The 27,467-nt window shown below is 39.5% G+C and overlaps 1 protein-coding gene across 10 annotated transcripts in view; it reads right to left on the reverse strand.

Annotated features, from left to right (window-relative positions):
- Window positions 1–27,467, reverse strand: part of NRG1 (neuregulin 1) — a 199,975-nt gene that overhangs the window by 88,025 nt on the left and 84,483 nt on the right. For 2 of the 10 annotated variants that reach the window (XM_036011626.1, XM_028526567.2), the window contains exon 1: window positions 18,557–21,687. The exons of 5 other annotated variants lie outside the window; for them this stretch is intronic. In XM_036011626.1, coding sequence (XP_035867519.1) covers window positions 18,557–19,226 — 670 coding nt within the window. In that variant the 5' untranslated portion in view covers window positions 19,227–21,687. Of the gene's footprint in view, window positions 1–18,556; window positions 21,692–27,467 lie in introns of those variants that run through there. 3 more of the 10 variants (XM_036011625.1, XM_036011630.1, XM_036011631.1) reach the window with 3 other exon arrangements.

Consider the following 27,467-nt stretch of genomic DNA (forward strand, 5'->3'; position numbering starts at 1 on the left):
AAGAGTTCTTTCTGTCTACACCCTATGAAGAGGGGAAGAGATGGGTATCAGAAGTACTTGGGCATTGCACAAGCTCTGTGTGCTAGCAGCTTCAATGGGCTGACAACCTCAGAAAGCAGAATAATCAAAGTTATAATAATAGCTGTTATGGTTTTGGTTATTATTTTAAGGAGTATAACAGAGGGGTGCTATAGTGAATGTCGATATTGCAAGAGGTTTCTTTGATCTTATGATAAAAGACTCTGAAAGTGAAAGAGACATATTTTTTAAATTAAAAATATGCTCTATCATCCATTATATACCTATGACATACATAAATATTTTTTGCATAAATATCCACTCTATATGACAATTTATTTAACTAATAAATGGTGGGCATTCAAATTTACTTACACAGTATTACTGTTACAAACAGTAACATAAATGTGGGTAATTTCTTTTTAAAACTAGAATTTGGGGCTCTCGTGTCTCCTGTTTTGTCACGTAGGATATTCTCACAGTGAAGGAATAGGGAAATGCTAGCAGAATGATGAGAGATCAATATTCAAAAATGCTTGAAAATCAAGAAGCAGATGAAAATCAGATATTGGAACAGGGGTCAGAAATGGTGGTTCCACTTTCAAGCTAAGTGGAGGAGGAGTAAATTCAGGGGAAAAAATGACAAGACACTGCAGCCAACTCCAACTGGGGGCCAAAAGGGAGTTTGGAAAAGTAATGTGGAAACATACACACATACATACATTATATATATGAAAAATATATTTTCACTTCAAGTGTATATAATAACTTTCTAATCTCATGAATATGTTTAGGTCACATCAGTTTCTTTTTACTCAATTAACTAACCAAATTGTTGTTTAAATAAAAGCTCTAGGAACTTATTTACGGAAAGATTTCAGGGAGTCCATCTTAATGCATTCATTCTTTAGAAATACATAAAATTTTGACACTTTAAGTCTCTGCTTCTAGGATTTTCTTTATACTTAATCAAAACAAGAAAAAGATATCAAGGAATTGGTAATGTGTGTACGTCTGTGTGTGCTGCTTACTGTTTTCAAAGCATTGTAAGATGAAAATCAACAGGCTCATTGTGAAGATGACTAGCTTCCATATATTCCATTTGGGCTTTAATTAATTAAGACAAGATTTTGCCTATAGCATAAACCAAAAACTATCCCCAGGAAGCCCCCAATCCGCCCCTCTCATTTGCTACAAAGGCTCTCTGGTGGAGGACACCTGGTACAAAGAAGCCCCTCACCCAATCAGCCTCTGCGTTTCCGGATGCGGCCCCACCTGTCAGCCCCGTTAAAAAGCAGAAGGAGCCCTAAAACAGAATTCACTGTAACATGATGAAGATGAACAACGGAAGAGGTAACAAGAAGCAAAATAATCCCTGGCCTTGTCATTGAGCTCCCTTCCAACATCTTCTAGTCAAAAAGTTAACTAGAACCATTCAGAAATGATTTTTTAAAAAATTTAAAGTGGCATAAAAATAAACCCAAATGCATACAGTGGTCATGAGAGAAGGAATGATGATTAAATACAAAAGCTTTCTATGTCTATTGGCAATGCAAGTCTCCCATAACCACTCCAGCTCTGGGGGCTAACATGGAAGGCCTGGGCCTGGGCAGCCCTCCTGTCCGAGCAAAGGGGTGTCTGATGGTAAGCAAACCACAGACCCCCCTGGGCCTCCACTCTCTCATGGGTGAAACAGCTTCCGGCGGGGCTCGCTCCCTCCGAAAATGCTCGAGCCATCCTGATGTGCTATGAAGACATTCATGTCAAAGTACTTCAGTATTTTTAAGAAGCTACCCATAAATAACTTCCACTTTTTGAAACTGATTTTTCACTTTCTGTGTACAAACCATGTACAACTTTTAATACTTGGATATGTTTTCCTGTCACCAGAGATGCCAAGGTTTGATGGGAGTGGGAGGAAGTGGAGGTGGGGTGGTGGGTATGAATGAAATAATTCCAAAAATATCCCTAACTGCCCTCACAGCCCTTCTCAGAGGAATACAGAGAAGGGCAGGAGAAGCTAAGGAGCTCACTAAAGATGACAAAAGGGAAATTCTGAATTGTGTTTTGGAAGGCCCTGTTGTTGGCTCAGAACTGAATGACTATACAGCTTCCAGCCCTTCCCCTCTTCTTGGCCCTCAGACTGGAACACATTTCAATCTCAAAATACCCTGGCCTCAAACCCTGAGTACACCTGCGCTTGATCAAGTGGTCGAAGCAGTTCAAGTTTGTGCTGGAGCCCTGTGGCTTGATTAGTACAGCGAGGCTGACAAGAAGGAGCTACGAACAGGCTTAATTAGAAAGGGAAATCCTTCAAAATCCACGGGAGTACTGGGTTCCATGAGTAATCAACACTGAAAGTTCAGGTGTTTGAAATTCGACACAAAAATACTAATATTGATTTTTTTAAGTTATGAAATTGAATATATCTGGATACCATTTTGGTAAATATTTGTACATAACTCCATGGGATAGGAATAAGAGACATTGGACTGCATTATGTGTTCTTTTCCAACCCTCTCTCATGAATATAAGAATAACCAAAACAATAAACAGTATTTCTAAATGGTCGGCTTCAGGTTCGACCTGGCTAGGACAATCAATCACCACTATATTAGCCCATGCCATGAGGCAAAACTGTGTTTTAAGCCCTGGCTGGCATAGCTCAGTGGATTCAGTGCGGGCTGCAAACCGAAGTGTCGCAGGTTCGATTCCCAGTCAGGGTACATGCCTGGGTTGCAGGCCATGACCCCCATCAACCGCACAATGATGATTCTCTCTCTCTCTCTCTATCTCCCCCCGTTCCCTCTCTAAAAAAATAAATAAATAAACTATTTTTAAAAAACTGTGCATTTTGACCCAATAAGACCAACCTCAATCATTTCTACAGAGTAATTAAATATTTTTTAACCAAATTTCAGGTGAACTGCAGTATTTAAAAGAAATCCATTAGAAACTGCTCTATTAACTCAAATGCCAGTCCACAGCAGAGAAAAGCTGCTTAAGTCCAGATGCCAGACTCCAATCTGACTTTGCTCATCTGATCAGCTTTTTTCTAGACACAACCACTAGGCTGTCAACGTCCAAAACAATTCAAAATAAATGTAGCTTTCAACACTCTTGGCTATTTTCTTTTTCTGGGATCCACATGAAAAGCAGTCACTATTTACAGAATGTGGAATTTACTAAGCTATAGAAAAAGGAATTTTATTATTTCCTTTTGGGTTTCCCGGAGAAAGGACGAGAGGGTTGAAGTGGTCTTCAGCAAGAAGCAAAGGCAAAAAGATGTTTGTCAAAGAGACTGAACACCACTCAGACATTACGAATGAGTCCAAGTCAAGATAAGCAGTAAAAACTTCGTGTGCTGTATACATGCCTGATCCTATCTATTGCTTTCTGCCTTTTCTCCCTATACTTTTCACATGGTCCCCTTATCAAGCTCATCCTCATCATGAGTGAGAAAGGGATAATGGACACCTAGAGCAATGTAAATTAAGCAGTATGACGGCAGGGATATTTTGAAGCTTAAGCAAGTGATTTCCCAGAAAGGATTCAGTTGTCAAAATCTCCCTTGAGTTTCTGCATCCATCAGTGGCATGCTCTGCGCTGCAAGCCTTTCATACTTTATTTCCTTATAAACATCTTTATATAGTATTGTTTATCAAGGAATATTAAGGAAAGAACCCTATTCTACATAATCCAAAGACAATTGCTACTAAATGAGAGGGGAAAGCGAGGACACTAGCGTTGATGGCAGATGTTGGAGCCACGCCAATCATAACAGGAGTATTGACAACAATGTGGCTTCCCCTTTTGTTATTTCCCAACTAAGGTGGTATGTCTGCTAGTGACAGAGAAGCAGAGATACCTCCTATTTCTTCAAAACAACAGGAATTTCTTCTTTTAAATCCTTACCTGAGGATATGTTTTATTAATTTTTTGAGAGCGAGGGTGGAAGAGAGAGAGAAAATAAAACATTGATGTGAGAAAGAAACACCCATCGGTTGCCTCACCCCAGCCAGGGATTGAACCCACAACCTTTCAGTGTATGGCACAACACTCCAAACAACTGAGCCATCTGGCCAGGACAACAGGGATATTATAGTACAGAAATTAAACAGAAAACTAATGTTTTTGCTCTGGAAACTAAAAAATAAACAAACAAAATACGAGGATAACGCTTGGTATAATTAGCTATGCCAAATAGTGATCTGGGATTTCACTGTGTCTCTGGCATTCATAAAGCAAGGAACAGTCCCCATATGCCAGGTGAGACAGCTGGGTGGTGAAGCTGGTGATCCCGGAGGCTCTCTGACAAGGGCTGACGTGGTCCACTAGCTCAGTCCGAGCTGGCACGTGGCCAAGGAGGTCGACACATCCCTGACACTTCCACCACCTACACTCATATTTTTCTGATTGAGACCCATTAGAGATATAAACTGGATTATTTCCACAAGCTCAGATGGAGAAAACACTCTGTTGACAACACAAAGCACAATAAATCTTAACAGGAAATCCTGGCTGGGACTCTTCCTAGCCATGAAACAGTTGAGGAAGGGGAATGTGGTACTCGGCCAAGTGCCTACGTTTTTAAGAAGCGGCATAGAAGTCCCTACTCCCTTCTCAGCATCATCATCATCTGCGGGAACACGTCATGAGACCCTTGTTGTAAAATCATTCAGAGGCAAATGCACTTGGAGCTGATAACCTGTTTGAAATAGCCTAACATGTTGGTCTTCAAAGTCAGTCAGCTAGCTTTAATGATTAAGGATGAGAGAAAATCTTATAAATGATCAAACAGGTTAAAAAAAAAGCAGCAGCAGCAACTGTATTCTTTCTTGTTTTAGCTAAAAGTGTCTTTGTAGCCAAGCACTTACTGCGTCTTCATAGATCCACAGTACTTTTGGAGGGAGGGACAGCTTTAATATATAATAAGGAAATTTATTTCTTAGTCCATTCCCTCAGGAAATGCCATTTTTCACAAATTTGACTAAATTCAAATTTCTGACAACAGTTGGTTTCTGGTCTCTGCCCCAAATTCACCTGTGATTTTAAGCCTCTCTGGAAAGGAGGACCCATAGGCTCACAAAAGTTACACATTCCATGTGCGCAAAGGGGAAGTAAGCAGAGTTAAATCCTAACTTCTAAGCTAAAATGTTGAAATTCGGCTTCCTCTTTACACGACTGCTTTGGACACTAAGGAATTTTGGTGCAAAAGTAAAAAAAAAAAACTGTCTACAAAGAAAGTTTCCTTTCAAGAAATACAAGATCAAGATCAGACAGTAGGCAGGAAGGAGTAGAAATTGGAATTTTTTCGTCACTGAATACATTCTAATTTCAAATGGGAATGCATCAATGAATAGAAAATATTAAATATTCTAATCACGTTAAAATAGTATACTTAACTTCTTGGTCAAGGCTTTTCTTTTTATACAATGTTTAGTCACTGAAAGTATTTTTATTATACTTCTTTCTACTCTGATTCTAAAAATAACAATTTGCTTAATTGTATTAAGAACAACTGTTTTAAATAAACAGCCAAATAAGAAAATGTGTTTAGCATTCATCACACCTGCAACCATGTTACATTTAATACACCTCCAGTATCAGTGGTTTGTTTGTGAACAGAGTGAGTAGGAATTATAATGCCTGTTTCCATTTACCAGCTCTGAAAAACCAAGTAAATGTACCAACATATTGAGTGCCTCTTTAATCTTGAAAAATTTCTTTCCCTAGAACATAGCCCATCTATCACTAAAATCACACGGATGAAAGAGCTACAAACTGAGAATGTTATTATTAATAGTATGCCAAAATCTTACATCTGCTGCAGTATATCAGAGTTCATATTTTGAACCAATTGAATAAACTAACTTGAAGAATTTAATAAATATACAACTTTGTTTGAATATTCCATAAAAAGAAAGTTAACAATGATTTTGTAAAAACAGTATCTTCTACATGCTTCTGGTAATAATCGTACAATTACAAGCTGAGAATTCACACATAACATCACAAACAACAAAGAAATTTGAAAAAGCTAAGTAGTATGCTTTGGATATACTAAACATAACCTGGGTACTGAAATGGACTAGCTAACTACAAATTCAATACGTAGTTCGGTATATAAATGCCATATCAAAATAAATCCCAGCACATAAGTTACTGGTGCTTATTTAAGAAGATATACATCACCAAAGGATTTGACTCATCAACAACAATGAATAATGTCAATATAAAGTAAAGTAAAACTGCCTTTATATTCTGTATTCTATCAATTTTAATTTTATATAATACCAGGGTAAGAACAATTAATCTTATTTAATTAAGAAGGTCCATCAAGAGCAAGCAACGACTGCTTCCTGGAAATTGGAGCACAAGTCACTTCCTGTCATAAATCTACTGGTTTTTACATTATGAAGGATACAAAGACTTGGTAGGACACAGTAAATACACATTGAATAAATGCATGATCTTGTCATGCAGAGATTCATTAACTTAACAACCATTAAATGACTAATGTATGCAAAATCATTTCCTTCCTTCCTTTCCCACATTCAATTAGTTCTGTGGATTCTTTGTCTTTATAATCTCTCTTGGACCTATGGGTTTCTTCCCATTCTCTTGCCCATTCAGATTAGGACCATCATCATCATCATTCTGATTATTATTTTAACATCTGAACCATCAGTTTCTTCTGCTCCATCAATTTGCTTTAAGTGAGACACAATAATAGTACCCAGCTCGTGTTTTTTTATGTGCATGTTTCCAGGTCAAATAACACATCCAATACATTGAGCACACAATGCATGCTTAATAAATGCATGCTATCAGTACATTCCTTCATACCCATCAAACTGGTCCACTCCCTTTGTGCCTAACACGCCTGTTTCACTCCTGGCTCTAGCGATGCCTTCCCTCTCACCTGAACTACCTACACCCATCAAGGTCCTATGTATCTTTCAATGGCCACCTTGGTTTCTTCATCCCTAAACCGAACTTAGTACCATCTTTCAAGTCTTCACTAACTGTTCCCTTCTTGATGCAGCCTATGCCGGCCAATCTACGTAACATCACCACACTTCTCTCCCTCAGCACTTTGAGCACCTTATACTGGCTATTTTCTTTATAAAATTTACCACCTTCTAAAATTGTAAATGATTTACTTACTTACTATTCTTTCATTCAGTTTTCTCTCCTGATTTCTCCTAAACAAAGCCTACTGAACCAGCACTCGATAAAGAATACAGAAAGAGGGGAAAAGGAAGTTCTTTCAGCTCTAAAAAATTATCTCATTTATGTAAAGTAGGTTGGCATACTGAAAAAAGTACAAAATGAGGTGACATTCCCATTTTTTGGACCACTCTCTGTTTGTTACTAACTATGAAAATATATAAGACCCAATTATTTCATATTTCTGTATTTTAGTTTCCTCAGGAGTAAAGAAAAATATTTTGAGCAGCGTACCTATAAGAACTCCTAAATCTTTAAAATGTCAATGGTTCTGCTGTGATCCTGTTTAATAAAATTTAGATACTTCCAAAGCACTGCTATTTCACCATGGACAGCACCAATCATCACATTAAATTAGTCAATGACCATATCTAGATAACAAGCAGATTTTTGTTTTGCAAAAAATGACAGCATTACAGAATCCAAAGCTTCTGCACTTGTTTTTCAACAACTAAGGGAAGTTCATTTTCTCCTTGTGGACCTGCACACCATTTAATGACAGAGTAAAAAGTCACAGTGATAACCTCAAATGTGCACACATGTGACTGTGCACAGCAGTATCCGGCATATGGCTGGTGAAGGTGAAGACAGCATCCTCTCCCAAAGCACCTACCCATGAAGCTCTGTTTCTGGTTGACACATGGACCGATGGCTGTAGTTCTCAACTCTCCTAATTCCTGACAACAATGCAGACATGATGGGAACACTAATCATGTAGAGGGATGAACCACACAAACAAACCCAACCAAAATGGTTGAATATCCATATAATTTGTCAATATATCCACTGGAATCCTGTTCCTTTCTTCAAGCCTGTTATAGCAATAGTAAGATATCCATTTGGAATTTAAGGAAAGGCAATTTAATTTTAAAACTGCATAATAACAGTAGCTTATGCTTACACAAGTGCTTATGTGCCAGTGCTTTATATACATTTACTCTTTCGATCCTCATTATAACCTAACGAGGAGGTAGTTATTGCCACCATTTCACAGGCAGGGAAATCAGGGCATAGGTAGTTTAAAGAACTTGTGATATCATACAGCCAGAGATAGCTTGGATCCAAACCCAATGAGAGCAATGACTTGCTCTCATTCCAAAGTGCATGCTCTTAATCACTGCACTGTCATGAAATAAAAGTCCTTGTAGCCTGAAGTCTCTTTTACGCCATGATGTGAAATTTTCAGGAATATATACATATGGAGATATATCTAGCGTGATAATGCTATAGTATACAGGCTTTGCAAATCATATATTAAAGGGACAAAAATCAGGTCTCTCTCAATAAAGTTTGTAATAGCTGAACTCTATATTGAATTCCTCCAAATTAAAATTCCAGAAATTTAAGATATGGTTTCAGATCACAGAAACCATTTAGAACAACTAATTTCCCAAGGATTTTGAGAAGCCCAAGACTTACTATATTGATACCAAAGTATTTATGTATAGTTTACTGAATAGGTGGAAGATATATAGGTTATTAGCTACATGTACTTCAGTTTCCAGAGGGCAGATCAGCTAAAGTCACAGTCAAGTGAAACTGAACTGCTTGGTCAGGGGTTACTTTAAACACCTTCCTGTTGTCACTGAAGTAGAAAGGTAAAAGGACTAACGTAATTATTTTATATAATGGTTTTGTTTTCTACGTAAACTGAAGTCTTCACAGATAACATGATATTGGTCCTCCTGTCTTCGAGTTGCGGGATGGGAAAACAATTGTAAAACTCTGGCTTGCTTTAAGGACTAGAGCAAAAAGAGATCAGAGCTGTAACACTGAATGCTGCCACTAATCACTCTTCAGACTTGCTTTGTAGGCAATACTTAGCATCACGTAAAAATCAATCGCTACTGATCCCTTTTGCTCCCAGAAGAGCAAGCAATTATGACCCAGGAAGTTCCACCAAGGGACTACAAACAAATGCTAACAAGAGTTCAGTCCCACTGTCCTTAGATCATTCCATTTATTTATGGAGCTTTTATCGCATGACACAAACATACTTTATAAAACAAACACTTCCTGTTACTTAGCAAAGGAAGGGGCAACATTGAAAGTCATCAGGCTGATCGTGGTCAAGTCTGCGGTTAAAGTCTCACTCACTCACTCTCCCCCCAACCCATCTGGTGAGAAACCACAGGTCTGGGCCTTCCATCCGCTCCATAACCTTTGATGCTCCTGGACACTGGCTTCAGATCAGGGTGGGAGAACCGAGGAGGGGCGCACCGTGACATCAATGGAGGAGTAATAGTGGGCATGAAATAGCAGGCTAATGGAGAAGAGTAACTGTGGCATTGCAAGTAAGAAAGATAGGGAGGGTAAAGGGAGGAAAACTGGATAAATAAAATCACCTCAGTATCTGACACCAATGCAGGTACCAAAGTTAAGACCTGAGGGTTGTAATGTCATCTGTTTGCCTATAAATCAAGTTTTTCTTTTTTCATTGTCTTCAGTGTTGTAACCTTCTTCCTTCCAAAGGCACATAAATATGCAAATACTCGGTTTAATTTTTAATTATGAGTCTTTAAAATAAAATGAGTTATAGAGGAGACTTTTTATTAGAGGATTATATGAGGATTAAATTCTGTACTGCTTTTTGCTAAAAATAGAGTTCATAAATTTCCCCTCTGGCTGGGATGACAGCACCTTCAGGAAGGCAGTTCCAACACTCAAGCGAATAGCACTGAAAATTATAGTAAATCAAGTCTCATCTTGTCACACTGTATTTTTGATGAAAATTTTAAAAAATGCTTCCCCTTAGGAAGACTTCTATTATAGTTCATCAAGTTTTATTGGGTCTAGCAGCTTGTCTTCACTGCGCAATCAGGAAAGTCTCTGAGCAGGTAAAATCTGCCCCAGAGCGCCATCAAGTATGCTCCCCTTAGAAGTGGCTGCCTCGTTGCTCCCATAACGACTCAGAGTTCAATGTCTGCAGTCAATCCGCTACCCTCGAATCAGTAAGAATCCCAATACTCAGAGCAAAAGTTTTCACGCATGTCTAGTTCTATGTTAAAGAATAAATAAAAACATACATCATGCTGATTACTATACATTTTTGAAAATGACAAGCTCTAACAAATTATATCCCTATGCCAGAAAAGTCATCAGGCACCCAACAAAAATATCCAGTCCTCCTGGCTGGCGTAGCTCAGTGGATTGAGCGCGGGCTGGGAACCAAAGTGTCCCAGGTTCAATTCCCAGCCAGGGTACATGCCTGGGTTGCAGGCCATAACCCCCAGCAACCGCACATTGATGTTTCTCTCTCTCTCTCTATCTCTCTCCCTTCCCTCTCTAAAAATAAATAAATAAATAAAAATATCCAGTCCTTTAGAAGTGCCTATTTCAGAATGGCACGGCCTTTTTCCTTTTTGTAGAATTGTGCCCAATAATTCAACTAATAATATTTTAAGTTCACTGTCATTGAATCTCCAGTATATATTTAAGGTGTAATTAGTCTCTACATATATAACAATTTTTCTCTTGCACTTTTTATAAGCCTCTCACAATTAGATATGAGGCGAGAGTTTTGTTTTTGAATTTATGGGTAAACAACTTTTTCCTCTATACTTTAAATTTTATTTACTCAATTTATTAATGAATCATTTCTCCCTTTTATTTAGGATATTATTTGTATATTATATGTATATATAATATTTTTAACAAAACTAAAATAACTTCTATGTTTAATTTGGCACACATAAATTATTGTAAATTGCTATTTTTTTTTTTATCTCTGAAGGAGAGAATTTTTTAAAGATTTTATTTATTTATTTTTAGAGAGGGGAGAGAGGGAGATAGAGAGAGAGAGAGAGAGAGAGAGAGAGAGAAACATCAATGTGCGGTTGCTGGGGGTTCTGGCCTGCAACCCAGGAATGTACCCTGGCTGGGGATCGAACCTGGGACACTTTGGTTCCCAGCCCACGCTCAATCCACTGAGCTACGCCAGCCAGGGCTTGTAAATTGCTATTTCCATGGATTCTGTAAAATGCTGAAAAGAACTTAATTCCTATCTTTTGGATCTGGAAATCTCAGTATGAAACAACGACAAGTGTTGGGTAAACGCAATTTTCATTCATATCAAGAAGGATAAATGGTCTTTCCAGCCCAACTCTTTCCATGGACTGCACCTAAACCGCATAAATTCCTTTCCATTACCCCAATCTTGCCATAGAATGTACTTCCTTGCCCAACACAACCGCAGTCACTACCTGTCTTCTCCCCTGTTACAGGTTATCTCCTTATCCTTCTGTCGGTAAAAAAGACCCTTACCCCGTGACTTCTGGGTATTACCCAAAGAGTAAAAATCTATGTGTTCTAGCCAATTTTTTGTGGGGTAAGTAACTCTTTTTATGGCACAAGGGCTTAAGAAATTAGTACAGTTCTACATTATTCTAAGAAATAACAAGTTAATCCAGCCATTTAGACTGCCTACAATTTATTCTTAGCAATGTCAGCATTTGTGAGCACTAGTATATATGAACCCTCATAAGAAAGGAAGGAAAAGAGGATTAGTATTTGCTCTACAATCCAGTATCTTTCTCACTACAGTAACTTACTTAGTTCTTAATACAATCTCATGAAAGTTTTAGGTATTAACATCCCCATTTGTTTGGATGTTAAAAACTAAATCGCAAGTGGTAAAGCGATTTGCTCAAGATCATATAGCTTATACATGGCAGAGTTGGAATTTGATGTTGAGTTTCCAGTATAATTTCCATTTCATCATGATACGACTTTAATTCTGACCTGGCTCCTAAGTTTTTCATAAGTTTTCCCAAACTCCCAAATGTAACTCTCCAAATTTTGATACAAACCACTCTGTCAAGGTCAAAGAAAGGAAAGAATAAAGTGAAGGAGGGAGTCACAGAATGAGGAACAAAACTGGTACTAGTTTCAAAAGTGCTATGTTTTAGTTCTAGACTTGTCATTTTTCAGTATCTCATTTATTTCCCCAAACAGCCCCAATAAATGCATACTACCATGCTCATATGTGAGGGAGAAAATAGATTCAGAGTGATGATACAACTTGCTGAAGGCCATGAAGAATTGGCCCACATACACTTTTTTTCTGTACATATATATCTATGATAACGTTTAATTTATATAGTAGGCACAGGAAAAGGTGAACACCAATAACTAATAATAAAGTAGAATGATTATAACAATATACTACCATAAGTTACGTGAATATGGTCTCTCTCTTTGATGACCAATCCAATAACTGTGTCAGGTACTAAGCAACTAGCAGGAGGGGAGCATATACGGCATGGATACAATGGACAAAGGGATGATTCATGTACCAGGGTGAGATTGATCATGCTATTCAGAATGGCACAAAACTGAAAACTTATGAATTGTTTATTTCTGGAATTTTCCATTTAATAGTTTTAGACCACAAGTGACCATAAGTAACTGAAACCATGAAACGCCAAATGGAAGATAAGGGGGGGCTTACTGCACTATTTGAATATAAATGCTAGAAGCAGCCTAGAAAAGAAAAATGTGTAGCAAAGGACAGGATTATTTCCGTCTGGGTATCAGAGCTGACACTAACTAGCTGTAATGGCCTCGTGTAGGTCACTTCGCTTTTCCAGATACGAATTTCTTCCCTTTGGAAGTCACTCAAAAAACCTCTGCGATTATAGAATATCAATTATATTACATAGAAATAACCTCTGAATACTCCCCCCCACACAAGTGATTGAAGTCACTGCAGTAAAACACTGCAACAAAATTAAGATGATGAGGATTAACTTCGTTTCTACTCAGTCACTTCTCCTGTGAATGACATGCAAATCCAAGTTTTTACTCGGTTTCAGAACCAAATAACTTAATGGCAGAATCGAGTCTTTCTTTGGACAGTGAACTACAACTCCTTGGGAATATTTTAATATTCTTGTTCTGTAAGCCAAAAGAATAAATAGAAAACATGAACAAAAAATAAAAACAAAAGCATTTACAGCTATTGGCTTTCTAGAATCTGAAAGTAATCTTAGAATCGTTACATGCTAATAGAAGTATGCATATATTTTCCACTTAAGAGAGTGTGCCTAAGGAACCAGGCAGATATCACTTTTCCAACCACTCCAGTGGTCTGCTTCAATAGTGCCACACAGTCCAACACGAGTCACCCAAAGCTACCAAGCTTCTTGGGAACAGAGTTGGGATTCATGCTATTTTACCATGTAGGACATCACCGGCAAGTCTGAGTTCAACAGTTGTAGAAGAGGAAATACTGGGGACAGGGCGAGGGGGCTGGCAGTCAAAATGTGAAAAAGAAAATGATGGCAAAAAGAAGAAATGTTGGATTCAGAGAGTATATGTTTAGGGAAATAAAGAAAGAATTCAAATTGAGTTGTGCAACGAAGCTCTTAAAATCCTTAGAACATAAGCTCCCTGAGGGCAAGGACTTCCATTGTTTTCACTGCCATAAGCCAATCTCAACCTGTGCGCGGCACACAGAAGGTAATAAACGCGCATTCATTAAAAGAAGAAAACGAGGAATAGAAGAGAATCATTGACATGAAGAACATAATAGAAGTGGAAATCGAGCACAAAAGTAGACATGGCATAGCGATAGTTTATGGTTTAATAGAAAGTCCAATAGATTCAGTGGACAAGAGTTATCTTCTTAATTCTTAGGGTTCTTCTAGCTTGAACTTTATACAAGTCATAACTTTTTATGCCTCTGTTTCTCAATTTACAAATTATCTCTTCCTTCATGCTTTAAAATGATATTATGAGGTGTTGTCAAAAGGAAAAGGGGAAGCAAGGAAGAACAAAGATGTATGATTCGGGGCAGAATGGTTTTCTGGAAATGCAGAAATGCTGATTTGTACAAACATGTAAAGGAGTCAGCTGAGCAACTGGCAGGAAGCCTAAGAAAAAGAAGAGGGCGGATAAAGAAGAGGAACAAAAATTTGAATTTATTGTGCCAGAAACTAACTAGTATACCATTCACTGACTGGAGACGTTTATTTTGCATATATCTTTGCCATATGTGGAAATATCATTCAGTATTAAAATGCAATAAAGTTATATGAAAGAAAAGACAAGTGAAGAAGCTTTGATATCTTAGAATGTAATGAAATAATGATTTCATAAAGCCAAAATAGCTGAGCTAGGAAAAATAAGATTCAAAACAGAACTGAGAGGGTGAGAGGGGAGAAGAAGGAAGAAACTGACCGGCGATCATAAAGGAACACGGAAAACCAACCAAAGAGGGATGTACAGGAAAGAGGTGAGCCATGGAGCCATTGGCTGCTCCCCCTAGGAAACCAACCTGGTTTCTAAAGCAAGCTACACATTGTGGAGATGGTCAGATAGAAAGGGGAAAAGACCACCACTATGGAAAATGTTATAAATGCAAAGCAAGGAGGTGAAAAGAAAATTTAACTGTAATGGTGTACGGCGTGCACTGTACATGCCTGATCAGTGGCCCCACGGGCAGCGCCTCCCTGACTGCTGGTCAGATGCCCCCTCAGCCAGCACAGCTCGCCTGCAGCTCTAACTCAGAGCAGGGCAAAGAGGACCGGAGACAGGGCAGCTACTCTGTCTTCTGCTTCTTGGATTTCAGTAAACCTCTCAGAGCTTGTGAATTTTAGTAAAAGAATTTCACTAACTCTTTCAGAGTCTGGGCTGCCTCATCAGGAAATTTACAAAATAATTTAGTTCAAATTAGAGATCGTTTAGCCTCTTCCTGGTTGTAATGTCTTAGGCTTTAAATAAGTATGGTCCAAGTAGAGAAAAGTTGTTTGAAAACAACATTCTGAAATACCTACACATACAGTCCCAAGGATCTAGAAGTCTCTATCGTGCTCAAAATGAATGGCGTTTTAAATGGAAGGGGAGGAATCCTTCAGTAAATTACGATATAAATGCATCATGTTGAGCTTTGCAAATGGTAGCGATTCACATTGTCACTGTGGTAACAATGGTTTTCCATGCAACCCAATACAAAGATTGAAGACAAAGCAAACAAATTTGGCCTAAGATTAAAATACTAATACGTTCTTGCACCCAAGAGCCTGTTGTCAAGCGGGCTGTACCATACAGAAATACATTTTCTTCAAGATGGCACCGCAGCATCCTGGCTACAATTTAATTAATCGGTTCTTTTTATAGTAATCTAAGTCTGCAATCTACCAGGGTCAGTTCTTTCCACACAAATAGAGAATAAGAAAAATTTTAAAAAACCCAGAAAAATAATTGTACAAATTAACGGTTCAAGTGTTATATGACTTGTTGAAAAATGAAAACTTAACTAATCTCATGATGATATCATAAGTACAGTAGTGAAAAACCACTAATCACACACAGGAAAACTTCAGAATTTTATATATATATTCTGGCCCTGTATTAGATTCCTTAAGATCTATATGTATGCATAGATTCATATAAGAAAAACATGAAATTGCATTTACCCTATGAAAGAAATACCCACTTTAGAAAATCGGGCATACCCACTGCATCTATAGGCGATTTAAAATGCTCTATCTTGTCTTTTCTTATAACAAAGACAAAGGATGTTTTAATTGTAAGGGAATCAGTGACAAACGGAGTAATTCTAGTATTTATGGAATAAAACCCTAACACTAATAGGTCGGTTGGTTTGGGAAATAACACAGCAGACACAATTACGAGGATTGTCTCTTCTCCGCTCTCTCAGGCTCCAGGATAAAAAGAATCAATTAGCCCTCAACAGACTATGACCTTGAAGGTCACAGCTCTGTGCATAATATGCTGAATATGCTGAGACAGGTAGAAAAGGGAGACTGAAGTCCTGAAACCAGCGAAGAGCCTGTTTCGGATGTGATAATGTCCTTTTAAGGATGCTTAGTTCATGTCAAAAACATGCACGATGAAAGAAAAGCTCCAGTACTTTCTGTGACTAAGCAATACTTTCTTAGTTGAAAAGAAAAAAAGTGATAGAGATTACAAAATGACAAAATTCAGTTCCAAGCCCTTTTTTTCCTTTCCTTTAGTTAATGGCTACAAGCTTTTTAAACAATAAAAGCAACCACTGATGAGTGTCTACAAACAAAGCTCCAAGGACTACTAATCTTTTCAAAGAAAAAGAGACGATTTTTTTAGATACTAGTAATTTGTTATTTTTAGGCACTATTCTGAAAAAAAAATTAACGCAGTTTCCCCACACAGAAAACCCTACAGGCTGCACTGTGTTAACCAAGTGTCCAGTCCTAACTTTTCGGGAGGAAACTATTTCCCAGACTGCATTTCCACGCGTATTTCCAATGCGCTTCCGAAGGCTGCAGCTCTGCAGCGGGCCAGCGCTGGTCACTGTGATGCTTTTAGGCAGCAGTAAATCTTCTCCACTCAATGCAAATGCCAGACAATCAATACCCTGGCTTGGGAAAAAAAATCTTTTTTAAAGAAAATACGGAATGTATAATATATTGAAACACTTAATAGAAGAATTTACCTTCAAAAATAATTCCTCAAAAAGTCAACCTATACTTTCTGAGATGGTCCTAGAACAGGAAAATGTGCTTGATGTTTCTTTGTTTATTTATTTTCCTTAAGATGACAAAATTATAGAATTTAGCTGACAAGTTTTTACAAAGCGTCCTGTTTCCTTTTCTGGACAACTAAACCTATTCAGCCACATTTTCAGTAAAGACAAGTTTCAAACCCTAAAGACAAAGAAGTAACCTTGTCTTCACAGTAAATTTTGCTTCTCCTTGCAGGATCTGTACGTGCTTTTTATAGCCTGTCATTTCATCTGGGTATTATTTCCCGGTCACTTTGCCGGGTGGGAAGAGGCGGCGAATGCAGTGATGTCTGTCAGACCTTTAATGATGCTTCGGGGATTTGATGCAGACACAGCGCAGTGTCTGAAGAAGGGAGCTTCTTCCCTAATTACACCTGAAAAACAAGCCTCAGTTTTTTCTGAAATCTTTGCCACTGAAACTGGCGCGTATGAAACCATCTTGAATCACTGGCAGAAATCAAGTTTTCCTGTGTTTCTGTAACACATGACTCTACCTCATCCTGAACATTCTGTCTGGAAGAGATGTTCTTTATTCTTCATTACCATCTAGAGGGAGAGCAGAAGGAGTGAATATTTCATCACTAAATCCTTACCCTCAGCTCACCTTTAACTCTAAGAGGTTTTACATACATGACTGAGGACCAACTTCTCGGATCTTTCACGTTTTTTTCTACTAAGGAAAAATTCACCAATGGTACATAGTGATAGAAGATAGAGAATCAAAAGTTAATTATAAACATTTTTTTAAAAAGCTACAAACTCCTCCCTTCTATACTGATGCTTAGAATATTCTGACTAGTCATGGTTTCATCCTTGTCAACTTTCCATTATAAAGCATTGCAATGACCCAGTACAAACAGCAGCACGCTGTTCTGTATTGGTTTAAAAGCGTGGGCTCTTCCCTCACAGGTTATTAAGCTGGGCTGCTGCGATCCGACAGGCCAATGACCCATGCCTAAAAAAATACAAAAACGATGTACCTTACTAATTGCCTCTTGTACTTTTTAATGACCACCAAGGAAGCTACTTAAACATTTGATTACAGAAGACGACGAGACTGCTCTGGGAAAATCCTTTCATGCGGAACTGTACAGTGACTTGAATAAAATAAGGCTGCCCCTAATAAGTGCCCAGTAACTGAAACCACAGCCTGGGCAGGACACTGATCATCTGATGTGGGGAGATGTGAGCACCGCCAATGTCTAAAGACTGGGTGCAGTATCAGGCAGGACCATTTCAGATGCACATGTGGGGAGAAGTGGTGAAGGGAACAGGAAGAGGAGATGGAGAAAGATCACAGGCAGATGGGGATTGCTGGGAGGCAGATGGGGATTGCTGGGAGGCAGAGGCCAACCGAGAGGTGAAGAGAGGTACCAGGGAGACTATATGAGGAGAAGAAAGACAAAATCGTACTCACTTCTCTATGGAAGTCACACTGAACATAAAAAATAATGATGATCTGATATTTTAACTTCAAAAAGTGTTAGAAATAAATTGAATTTAACTTAAATTCAAGCATGACTCGAAGACACTGAAGTTTTGGGTCCTGCACCCCAGATCTGGCAATCTGACCAAAAGGAGTTGCAGTCAGAGCATTGAAATATATGAGTATTTGAGAGCTTTTTACTCATCTCTTCATTGCCACCCCAAGCATCCCAATCACATGATATGCTTAACCAAAACCATGCAATTGAAACACAAGAAGAAAAGAAAACAGCTACATTGCTCTGGTGAACAATTTTTAGGACCTGGAGCCCACCCCTGTGTTTTACTCATCATTGTCTCTCTCTCTCTACTTACAAAGTTTAGGAGCAGTTTGGAGATTAGTTTCTGTTGTTTGTGGCTGAGTTGCTGACTTGGGTGTTCTCACCTCAGGGTTCCGAGTGGGTGAAGGGAAGGATGGTGCAGTGGGTGGCAGGAAAGAAAAAGAAAAAGCACGATTCTTCGGGGTTGGTACTGCTGAAGGTTCAGAGGACACCACAGTATTGTCACCAACTTGTACTGTAACTTGAACCTCAGCTTCAGACTGAGCCCTAGAGACGGGTGAAGTATATGCCTCAGATGATACCCACACAGCTGAGGCAGCAGTTGGATCCAGAGAAATAATAGGGTCCTGGCCTAACCCCCCAGGGTCAAGGTGAGTAGGAGAGTCATACTCAAATATCTTGTCCACAAATACCCACTTGAGGCCGGCAATGCAGAGGCAGAGGCTGACTAGGCAAGCCAGAATGGGGACAATGCAGATTTTCTCCGAGTTGAGGCAACCTCTCAGGCGCTCGGCTTCCAGGCAGACGCAGCAGGGAACCGCCAGGCCCACGAGTCCGGGGGTTCTCCCATCTTCCGTCTGGGTCTCTGGCATGTCTTCTGCTGCTGGAAGCCCATCAAGAGACGGGTCTGCACTCAGCTGGGTGGAGGGGCTGGAGGACCTCTCAGCAGCTCCCTCAGACATGTCTGGGGAATAGATCTCCATCGGCTCACCTCCAGAAGGCCCGGCCTCTCTCACGGTCCATTACCATGCAGGGCCCCCCCCAGCCAAATGAGACAGCATCTTACAGGGGGAAATCGATAAGTCGTCCAAGTCCAAGGCCATTATCAAAAGCAAGAGGAGTTCAGAAGGAAGGAAGAAAAAGAACAAGCCTTTAGCAACCACCAAATAAAAAGTATATTGTAATTCTTTACCGCTGTTTTGGGGCCACTTTTGCAGTTCTTTTAAATGCTTCTCCAAACCATCCGGGCTGGTCCAGAGGACAGGGGCCAAAACAGAAACCGAGCTGACGGTGGGTCGATTAAGTAAACCAGTAGCCCAAACTGAAAGGCATGTTTCTCACCTCGGGCATCTGAAGCTGCTGTCTGCTTAGATGGAGAAAACAACTGTCATGCAGGAGAAGTAAGAGCAAAAGCAGGACCAGCGCTGGCGGCGGCGGAGGCAGCAGCGGCGGCGGCAGGAGGGGCAGCAGTGACAGTAGCAACAGCATCCTGTTGTGTTAACGCGACGGCGGAACGAGGCTGAATCATTACAGAGCAGCAGGTGCCTGCCCTCTGAGCATCACTGCACACAGCATCCTCGCAGAGGGACCCGAGGGGAAGAGTGCGCCAGGAGGGGCGGTAACTCCTCTCCCCGCCCTGCCTTCCCCCCCCACCCCCACCCCCTACCACTCCTCTTTGTGCTCCTGAGCGCTCATTCACTTTCTTCCTCTGCGGCTCTCGCTTTCTTCACAGTCTCTCGCTCCTTCTTTCCCCTCCTCTTTCAAAGACGTTCTCTCTCTCAGTCTCTTTTTCCTCCCTCCTATCCCAGCCCCCACCCGCTGTCCACACTCTAGAGCTGCTGGCCGCTCTGAGTAAAATCAGTATACCCGGCAACACAGGACAGCCAGTGACTTCCTATTTTATCCAATTAGAAGGAATAAAGGCCATCAAATCAAAGAGAAGCAGGCAGGCACCAGTTCAGCTGAGTCCCCAAGGCCCCCACCCCTTTTCTTTCTTTTTTCTTTTGCTCTCTGCAAAAGCGGCTCCAGTCCTTCCACCCCCACCTTGTTTGCTTTCAGTCTTGCTGGCTCTTTCCTTCTTCACCCACTGTTGGGTCAGAGAAAAGCCAGCGATCGATGCTAGCAATCTAACAAAGCTGGGATGGGGCGGGGATGTAGGTGGGACCTCAGGGGTTGGACCTCAGGCTTGGCAAAGTCTGATATCTGATTCCTCCCCAGAGAGGTAAGCGTTGCAACAGCAATTTCTCCTGCCTGCTGCTGAGAGCTAGCATTCCTGCCCCAGCCCGCTAATAAGTTTTGTTCACCAAGAGGACTGTTAGTACCTGATTCTCAACCAACAGTCGGGACATTTTTCCTAACCATGGACAGCTCTGCCTTCAGCCCTTTGCAGACAGACAGTGTAAGACTCTGCAATGCCCAGTGCGAAGTGCTGAGTGTATGCTCACTCAGGGGGCTGCTGGGCAGGGGAGCGAGGGGTTCAGATATCCTCACTCTGGTCCCCTTTAAATTTCCATTTCCCTGTCCCACCCACGGCAGCCCTCAACTAATGTCCAGCTAATAAGAAGCACTGGTAAGTAACAGAGCTACACAGGGAGCAAAAGGCTACCGCTTGGTTTGGAAATTAGCCTTCACTGTGACTCCACACTGCGGACGCCTGTATTCCCTGGGCGCTGTAATGTGTAACACATGTCCTCACTGTCGCCGCACTGCAAGAGTTAAGAACAGCTTTCTGTAAGAGCATGCCTGGTAGGGTTAGGTTTCGGGAGTTTTGCCTTACAGGTAGTTTCAGTGCTGATTTTCCCCCCCTTTCTGAAACAGCAGTCGTTAAAAGACCAAGAGAAATTCACTGTCCTTCATGGACAGACAGGCTCCGCGGAACTTGCCGTTTGCTGCGTGTCGGCGCGCGCTGCGTGCACCTGCACCTTTCATCCGCACTTCACTGTGACTGCACACCTGGACCGTTTCCAAGGAACCATTCTGCTCACCTATGCCAAGAGGAGTCTTAAAAACTCTCTCTAAATCTGTGTTATATAGCCATCATCTGAGTCCCAGAAACAATAAAATTTAGAGCCCAAGTCCTGAGAACGTCTGCTTTCAGCACACTCTCTTTCGTACAGCGCACTCTTCACTGCTTTGAATTATTTTAAAGCTTTAAGTGGACATGGGATTCGAGTATTATCATTTCTTTCTAAATGAAATTAGTCCATAATTATAAATAATTAAAAGGATATTATCTTAAAATGTGTTTGCAGTACTAGAGCTAACAACGACAAAAGCCTGAATTGGTCTGAATAAGTGTTATCATGGCTACGACAGGCTTGTGAGCAAAATTAATTATCCTGAAGTTCACCTCTACATGACCTGCACTTACATCCCAGCAACTAGTATTTTAAAATAATTTCTGTGCCCAATTCCTAGCTTTAACTAATTAACTAATTAATTAATGGAACGATTTGATTTGAAAGTACCGAGAATTTTCTTAAAGATGCTAGCAATAGACATAAAATTTCATATGACAGAAAATCTATTTTTGAAGCATTTACAGTATTCAAACTGAGAGGTATTAGGATTTTAATTATCAATATTTATGTAAATATTAAAAACGATATAAGCAAATAAATGCTTATGCTAAATTAGGGTAATTTATAATTTCTTTAGAGATCACCCAGTTTAAATGCATGGCCCTTCACTCCTCCAATGTTACACTCAAATATAAAACATTGGCATTTTGTCCACAGCCAAAGCCATCTAAATCTCAAAGACCAAAATGGGGTTCAGGTAGCCCAGGTCAGGCAGGGAAGAGAGATACCGAGAGCAATAATCGGCAGTTAAGAAAAGTGGTCCCTAACTTGCAACAATAACAACTATTTACCTCACCTTAATCATTAAGAGCGAACATATTCAGCAGACAAATTGCTGGGCACTAGCTGTCCTGTCAAAGACACCCCACACTTACAAAGGAAAACAGTGTGTTATATAAAGGGCAAGGACAAAACAGAGGCAGACCCGTGGGCTGACACAGCCTTTCTTTTCCCTGACTACACAAATCAGACTGTGGCATGTGTGTGAGTCCTCCCTGGAGACGGACCAGAACTCGCACCTTGAAGCTAAGGCCAGCTTGCAGAGAGCCAGCATCCCATAAAGCTGCTTCCCACCAAAGTGGAAGGTGCTTGTCACTGAGGAAAGGAAGTAGAACAGGAGGAAAAGACTGAAAGGAATTCTCCAGGAGTTCTATCCTTGAGACAAGAAGACAGAAGTTGCCTTTAACCCTTTATCAAATCCTTTGCAGTAATAATGAAGTGAGGAAGGGGAGTGTATATGGGATTAAGGATCAGATTTTCCTTCAGGTAAAACATGCCTATTTGTAGGAAGAACTGCAAAGATACATCACTTTAACCCTTTATGCTTCACCCCCATTAAGCCCAGGAACACCCACATTTCAATGTCTCCTTAAAAAAGTGAACGAGACAATTTTTTACTACCTTTTAAAACTACATTACCACCTCCTTCATGACAACAAAAAGTACATTTATTTAGCTCCACCTTTGTGTCAGGAACTGCTGCATTTTTAACATACATTATTTTTTTTTATCTTCACCAATTCTGTATAGTACATATTATCTTGAAAATAAAGAAACCGATTCAGGCAGCTTAGGTGGCTTGGCCATGGATACGCAGCTATTGAGCTATGGACCCAGAGCTGAGCACAGGTCTGACTCATGCCATTTCTGCTGAAAAACGCTGCTCCTCTTTTTTAATCAGAAGAACGCATCTGATTATGTATTGCTTACCTATCGCTTCCACAGGAGAGTAAGCAAACCAGAAAATAGAACAGTGAAACAGTCATTACCTTCATTTAATTAGTAAACAAACTTACAGGCACCTAGTTTCCAAAATAAGCGCCCTCTAAAATTTTGCCTACTGATTTTCAGACATTATAAGGATTAAACACAGGCCATTTAAATAACAAATATTTATAGTTTAAATGGAATGAACTCTTCTATAGTTTCAAGTCAAGGATTTTCTTTGGAAAGCTATTTTAGTTGTGTATTGCTATGAAACAAACTGCCTTGAAAGAGCTAAAAATAACCATTGCATGTTATTTCACTAGTCTGCAGGTTTACTGGGTTCAGCCGAGCGGTTCTTCTGCTCCATTTGTTGGCAGCTGGGGCTGCAAGCACTGAAGATGCAATTGGGCTGAAACACTGAAGATGGCCCATGCACATGACTGATGCAGCTGACGCCAGATGTCAGCGGGGCGCCCAGATAGGACTGGCGGATGGTGCACCAACCTGTGGCCTCTCTAAGTGGCTTGGGTTTCTCACAGCATCACAGCTGGCTTCTGAGAGGGAGGAAGTGCCAGCTGCCAGGCCTCCTAAAGTGTGGATCTGGAAGCAGCAAAACTTACTTCCACCGCATCCTACTGGTTGAGCAGTCACAATGCTATGTGAGATGCATGGGACAAACAAATCTTGATGGACACAGAGACAAAGAATTCCCAGCCACAATTAATCCACCACAGCAAGCAAGGAAGTAAATATTAGCAAGACAATCCAAGCGGAGACACAGTAATATAGACAGGGACTTGCTTTCTCAAAATACACTATTTCTAATCCACTTTCATAATGTTCCAGCTTCCTTCTAAGCCAACTTCAATGAAGAAAGCATTCTATTATATCATCGGATTAAAAATTCTCAAATTCCTCTGCTACCTCAATTCAAGGTAGGCTCTTTGGGTCTGCATTAATTTTATGTATTCTAATTTCAGAAATATTTAGCATAGCTTCAGCAGATGAAAGACGACAGTAAATGCCATTTTGCTTTTGATCATGTCACCCAAACTTATTTTCGCTGTCTTCTTTTTCCCCATATTTTGGCTATTTCACTCCAGCAATTTTTATCTTTCAAGAAGTTTATCCTTGTTCCTCAATTTTATGGCTTAAAAAGTAGAATGTACTTCCTGGTATCTAATATCACTATGACAGCAGTGGTTTGGTTTAGAGATGCCAATCTTTGGAGCTGACTATGTTTAACTTATCATGATTTATTTGCTAATGAATTGTGAAATCATGATGTCACAAGAAACCTTCAGGGCCTAAAGATAACCTTAAAAAGTTGCTGCTTCCTGTGAGAGAGGACAAACTACTCAAATGGATCTGTTAGCCTCTTCCCACCCATATGAAAATGAACTCCAGCTCAAGCCTCAGCTCTTCCGAGGAGCCTTTCTTGCTTCCAAGTCACAGATGCAGCACACCTTCAAGGCACCCTTATCGGGGCACAGCTTCACAGTTGGTGTTATTATTTAATTATGTCATGTGTATCAGACTGAAGAATGCAATTCTTTCAAGGTCAGGTCTACAAATGTCTAGTTGTCCCAAACCTAGAGTGAGGCTACTCTTCAATCCATATTTTGTTTGGTTTTATTTTTCACTGAGATTGATTTACACAGATTATGCTACTTCTAATAAACTGGCAGACTTCTTTTCGTATCATCTATCTATCCAAAATTCCTTCTATAATCTCCTTCATTTTTTTCAGATCTTTAAATGTCCAGTTCAGATCCATCCTTATCAAAGTTTTCGGACTGTTCCCAAATGTACCTTTCATGAATTTATGTTGTTCTAGTGAAACTCTGTTACCCCAACTGTGCTTCTTAACTCTTAGGCACCACAGATCCTTTCAGTGGATGGAAAACTGGAAATAAACCAAAATTTAACTGTTTTTCCTGTAATTTTTCTCTCGTCAGCCAAATCGCAAAGTTCTCTGAGGACAAACCCAATCCACATAGTCTTTGATGCCCTTCTGCATTATTCATGATGCTAAATGCCTGAGGCGAACCTCATTTCACCTGACTGGGCAGGTGTGTTGTCCCCACTTGCAGGGCTAGTCAAGACTCTGATCACACTTTATTCTTCCCCAGTGAAAATGTATCCAGAGAAGACAACTGGGCTTCATTTTAAGAATTATTTTGTGAGATGCTGCATTAAATGTTTGATATTGATGGTGGGTCTGTGTCCTCATTTTGTCCTAAGACGATCAATTTACGCTGGCACATTTTGTTCTTTATGAGTTCAGATCCCTTCTAGCTCAAGATACAGTAAATGCTCTCAAAGATAAGATTGAGAATTTTATATAATAAGATATTTTTATCAAATGTTGTAGTTATAATGAGTCTACTTTGAGGGAACCTATTCATTTCTCACTCCCCATAAGTAGAGATAAAAATTGGTTATATGCAGCCACTGTTTATTTTATTTTTAAGTTTACAAGTCCCTTTCCTTTCACAATGACACTGGACATGTTTTGGAACCAGATGGAGATGGTGATGGCACAACATTTTGACACGTGCCAATAAATTATTCACCTTGAAGTGATTAATTTTATGTGAAGTGAATTCCAACTCCATAAAAAAATTATACTGGACATGCATAATAACTTCAGTTTCTCCAACATTTAATTTTAAAGGAAGAACATATTCTATATGACTAGTTTTACTAGTGGACTGCTGTAGAATAATGAGACATCTTTTTTAAATGTGTAGGTTGCCCTTTCTTCTACAAAATCTCAGTAGGTCATGTGGCATTAAACTACTGACAATTCTTAATTAATTATGAACTCTGAAGTGGTTGATGTTGATGATGTGGTACTGCATCCCCAAAAGCCTTAAAGCACAAATAAAGATATAATAAATTGGTATGTCCTTGAGGGTTTACATTCAAAAGGAGTTTTATGAAAAAATAAGAAAAGTTTATAACAATCTCATTTTACATAAAGTATTATTTCTTACTGTTCGACTCCACCCATTGGCTATTTAGAATATACTAGAAATATGAGCAAAGGATGAAGGAAAGTGGCAGTATTCCTGAATTACCAGTATTTTCTACACAGTATGCTTTGCTATGAAATGTGTGATAAACTCACCACCAGAATGCAAATTGCAGGAGGTCAAGAACTTGTGTTTGCTTTTATCATTGTACCTCTACAACCTAGAACATGACTGGCACACGAAAGTCATTCAGTAAGTGCTGCTGAATGAATGTATCAATATGGAAACTCTACTCAACAGGGGTGAGTAAACCATGGGAAAATGTCTTAAAGACATGGGTACTCTAGACAGAGTTTTACTTGTGTGAATAAATGCAAGTAATGTTAAATTAGTGTGTGTATGTGTGTATAACAGAAATGAGAAAAATCAAAAGGAAAATTACTTTCATCATGACTATCCCGATGTTATATAAATGGGCAGTCATTCATAATGTTTACTAAAGCAATATATGTTGTTTTAGTTATTTTGAACAAATACCTTTGCTTTGTTCCATTAATACTCACTACTTTCAGTTCAGTTCTCAGTGCAGGGCAGCAGAGCTTAGAGAGAAGTTCTGTTTGTTTGTTTTACCCTCAAGTTTTAGGGCAGATGCACCAAAACTATAAAGGGTGATTTGTACTTTTATGTGCATTATAGGTATAATCTCATTTTTAAAATAATACAGACTGTGCTTTGATGCAGAACAAGAAATTAAACTTAGGAAAAATGCCTCTGATAAATGCTAGTGTACAATACAAATTCTGTAAAGTTTTTAAAATGGAAATAATTGCACTTGATTTATATACTTAGGTACTAGCTATTTGTTTACAGTTCGGTTGTTTGCCAGCTGAGTATAAACTGCTCCCCAAATCAATCCAAAAATGCAGTGGATGACCTTTACAAATGCCCTAGAAATTTGATAGAATTTAAAATTTTCCGTTCTGATAGAAACTGTTGAGCATGAGAAGACTGACATGTGAAGACAGTCATGAATTACTTATAAAAGCGTACCACCTACTCAGGACTCTGAAACATGATACAGAGCCACGTATAAAATACACCCTCACAACATACCCAGAATAAAGGAAGCTCAGGGAAAGAAATTATCTAAAGTGTTCTACTTTTAGATATCGTCCAAATGTGCAAATCTGAGAAGACTTCAGTCAGAGGAAATATCTTACAATATATATATTTTCCTAACAGTCTACACAAGTCTATTTTTTGCTGATCAAAGGAAAAATATAAAGTTGCACCAAAGGAAAAAATGGAGGAATAAATACATATGGAGTGTTCAGCACTGATTTGACATTCTGAGTGAGCCACCTAACCAGCCTTATGATGCTCAGAGAATGCCAGCCCCGTATTTTTCTGCTGCTTCTCAGTCCAAGGGGTGGAAACTTTTTCTATATTGTTACCTTAT

Source organism: Phyllostomus discolor, chromosome 11 (genome assembly GCF_004126475.2).
Source record: "Phyllostomus discolor isolate MPI-MPIP mPhyDis1 chromosome 11, mPhyDis1.pri.v3, whole genome shotgun sequence".
Classification (NCBI taxonomy): Eukaryota; Metazoa; Chordata; class Mammalia; order Chiroptera; family Phyllostomidae; genus Phyllostomus; species Phyllostomus discolor.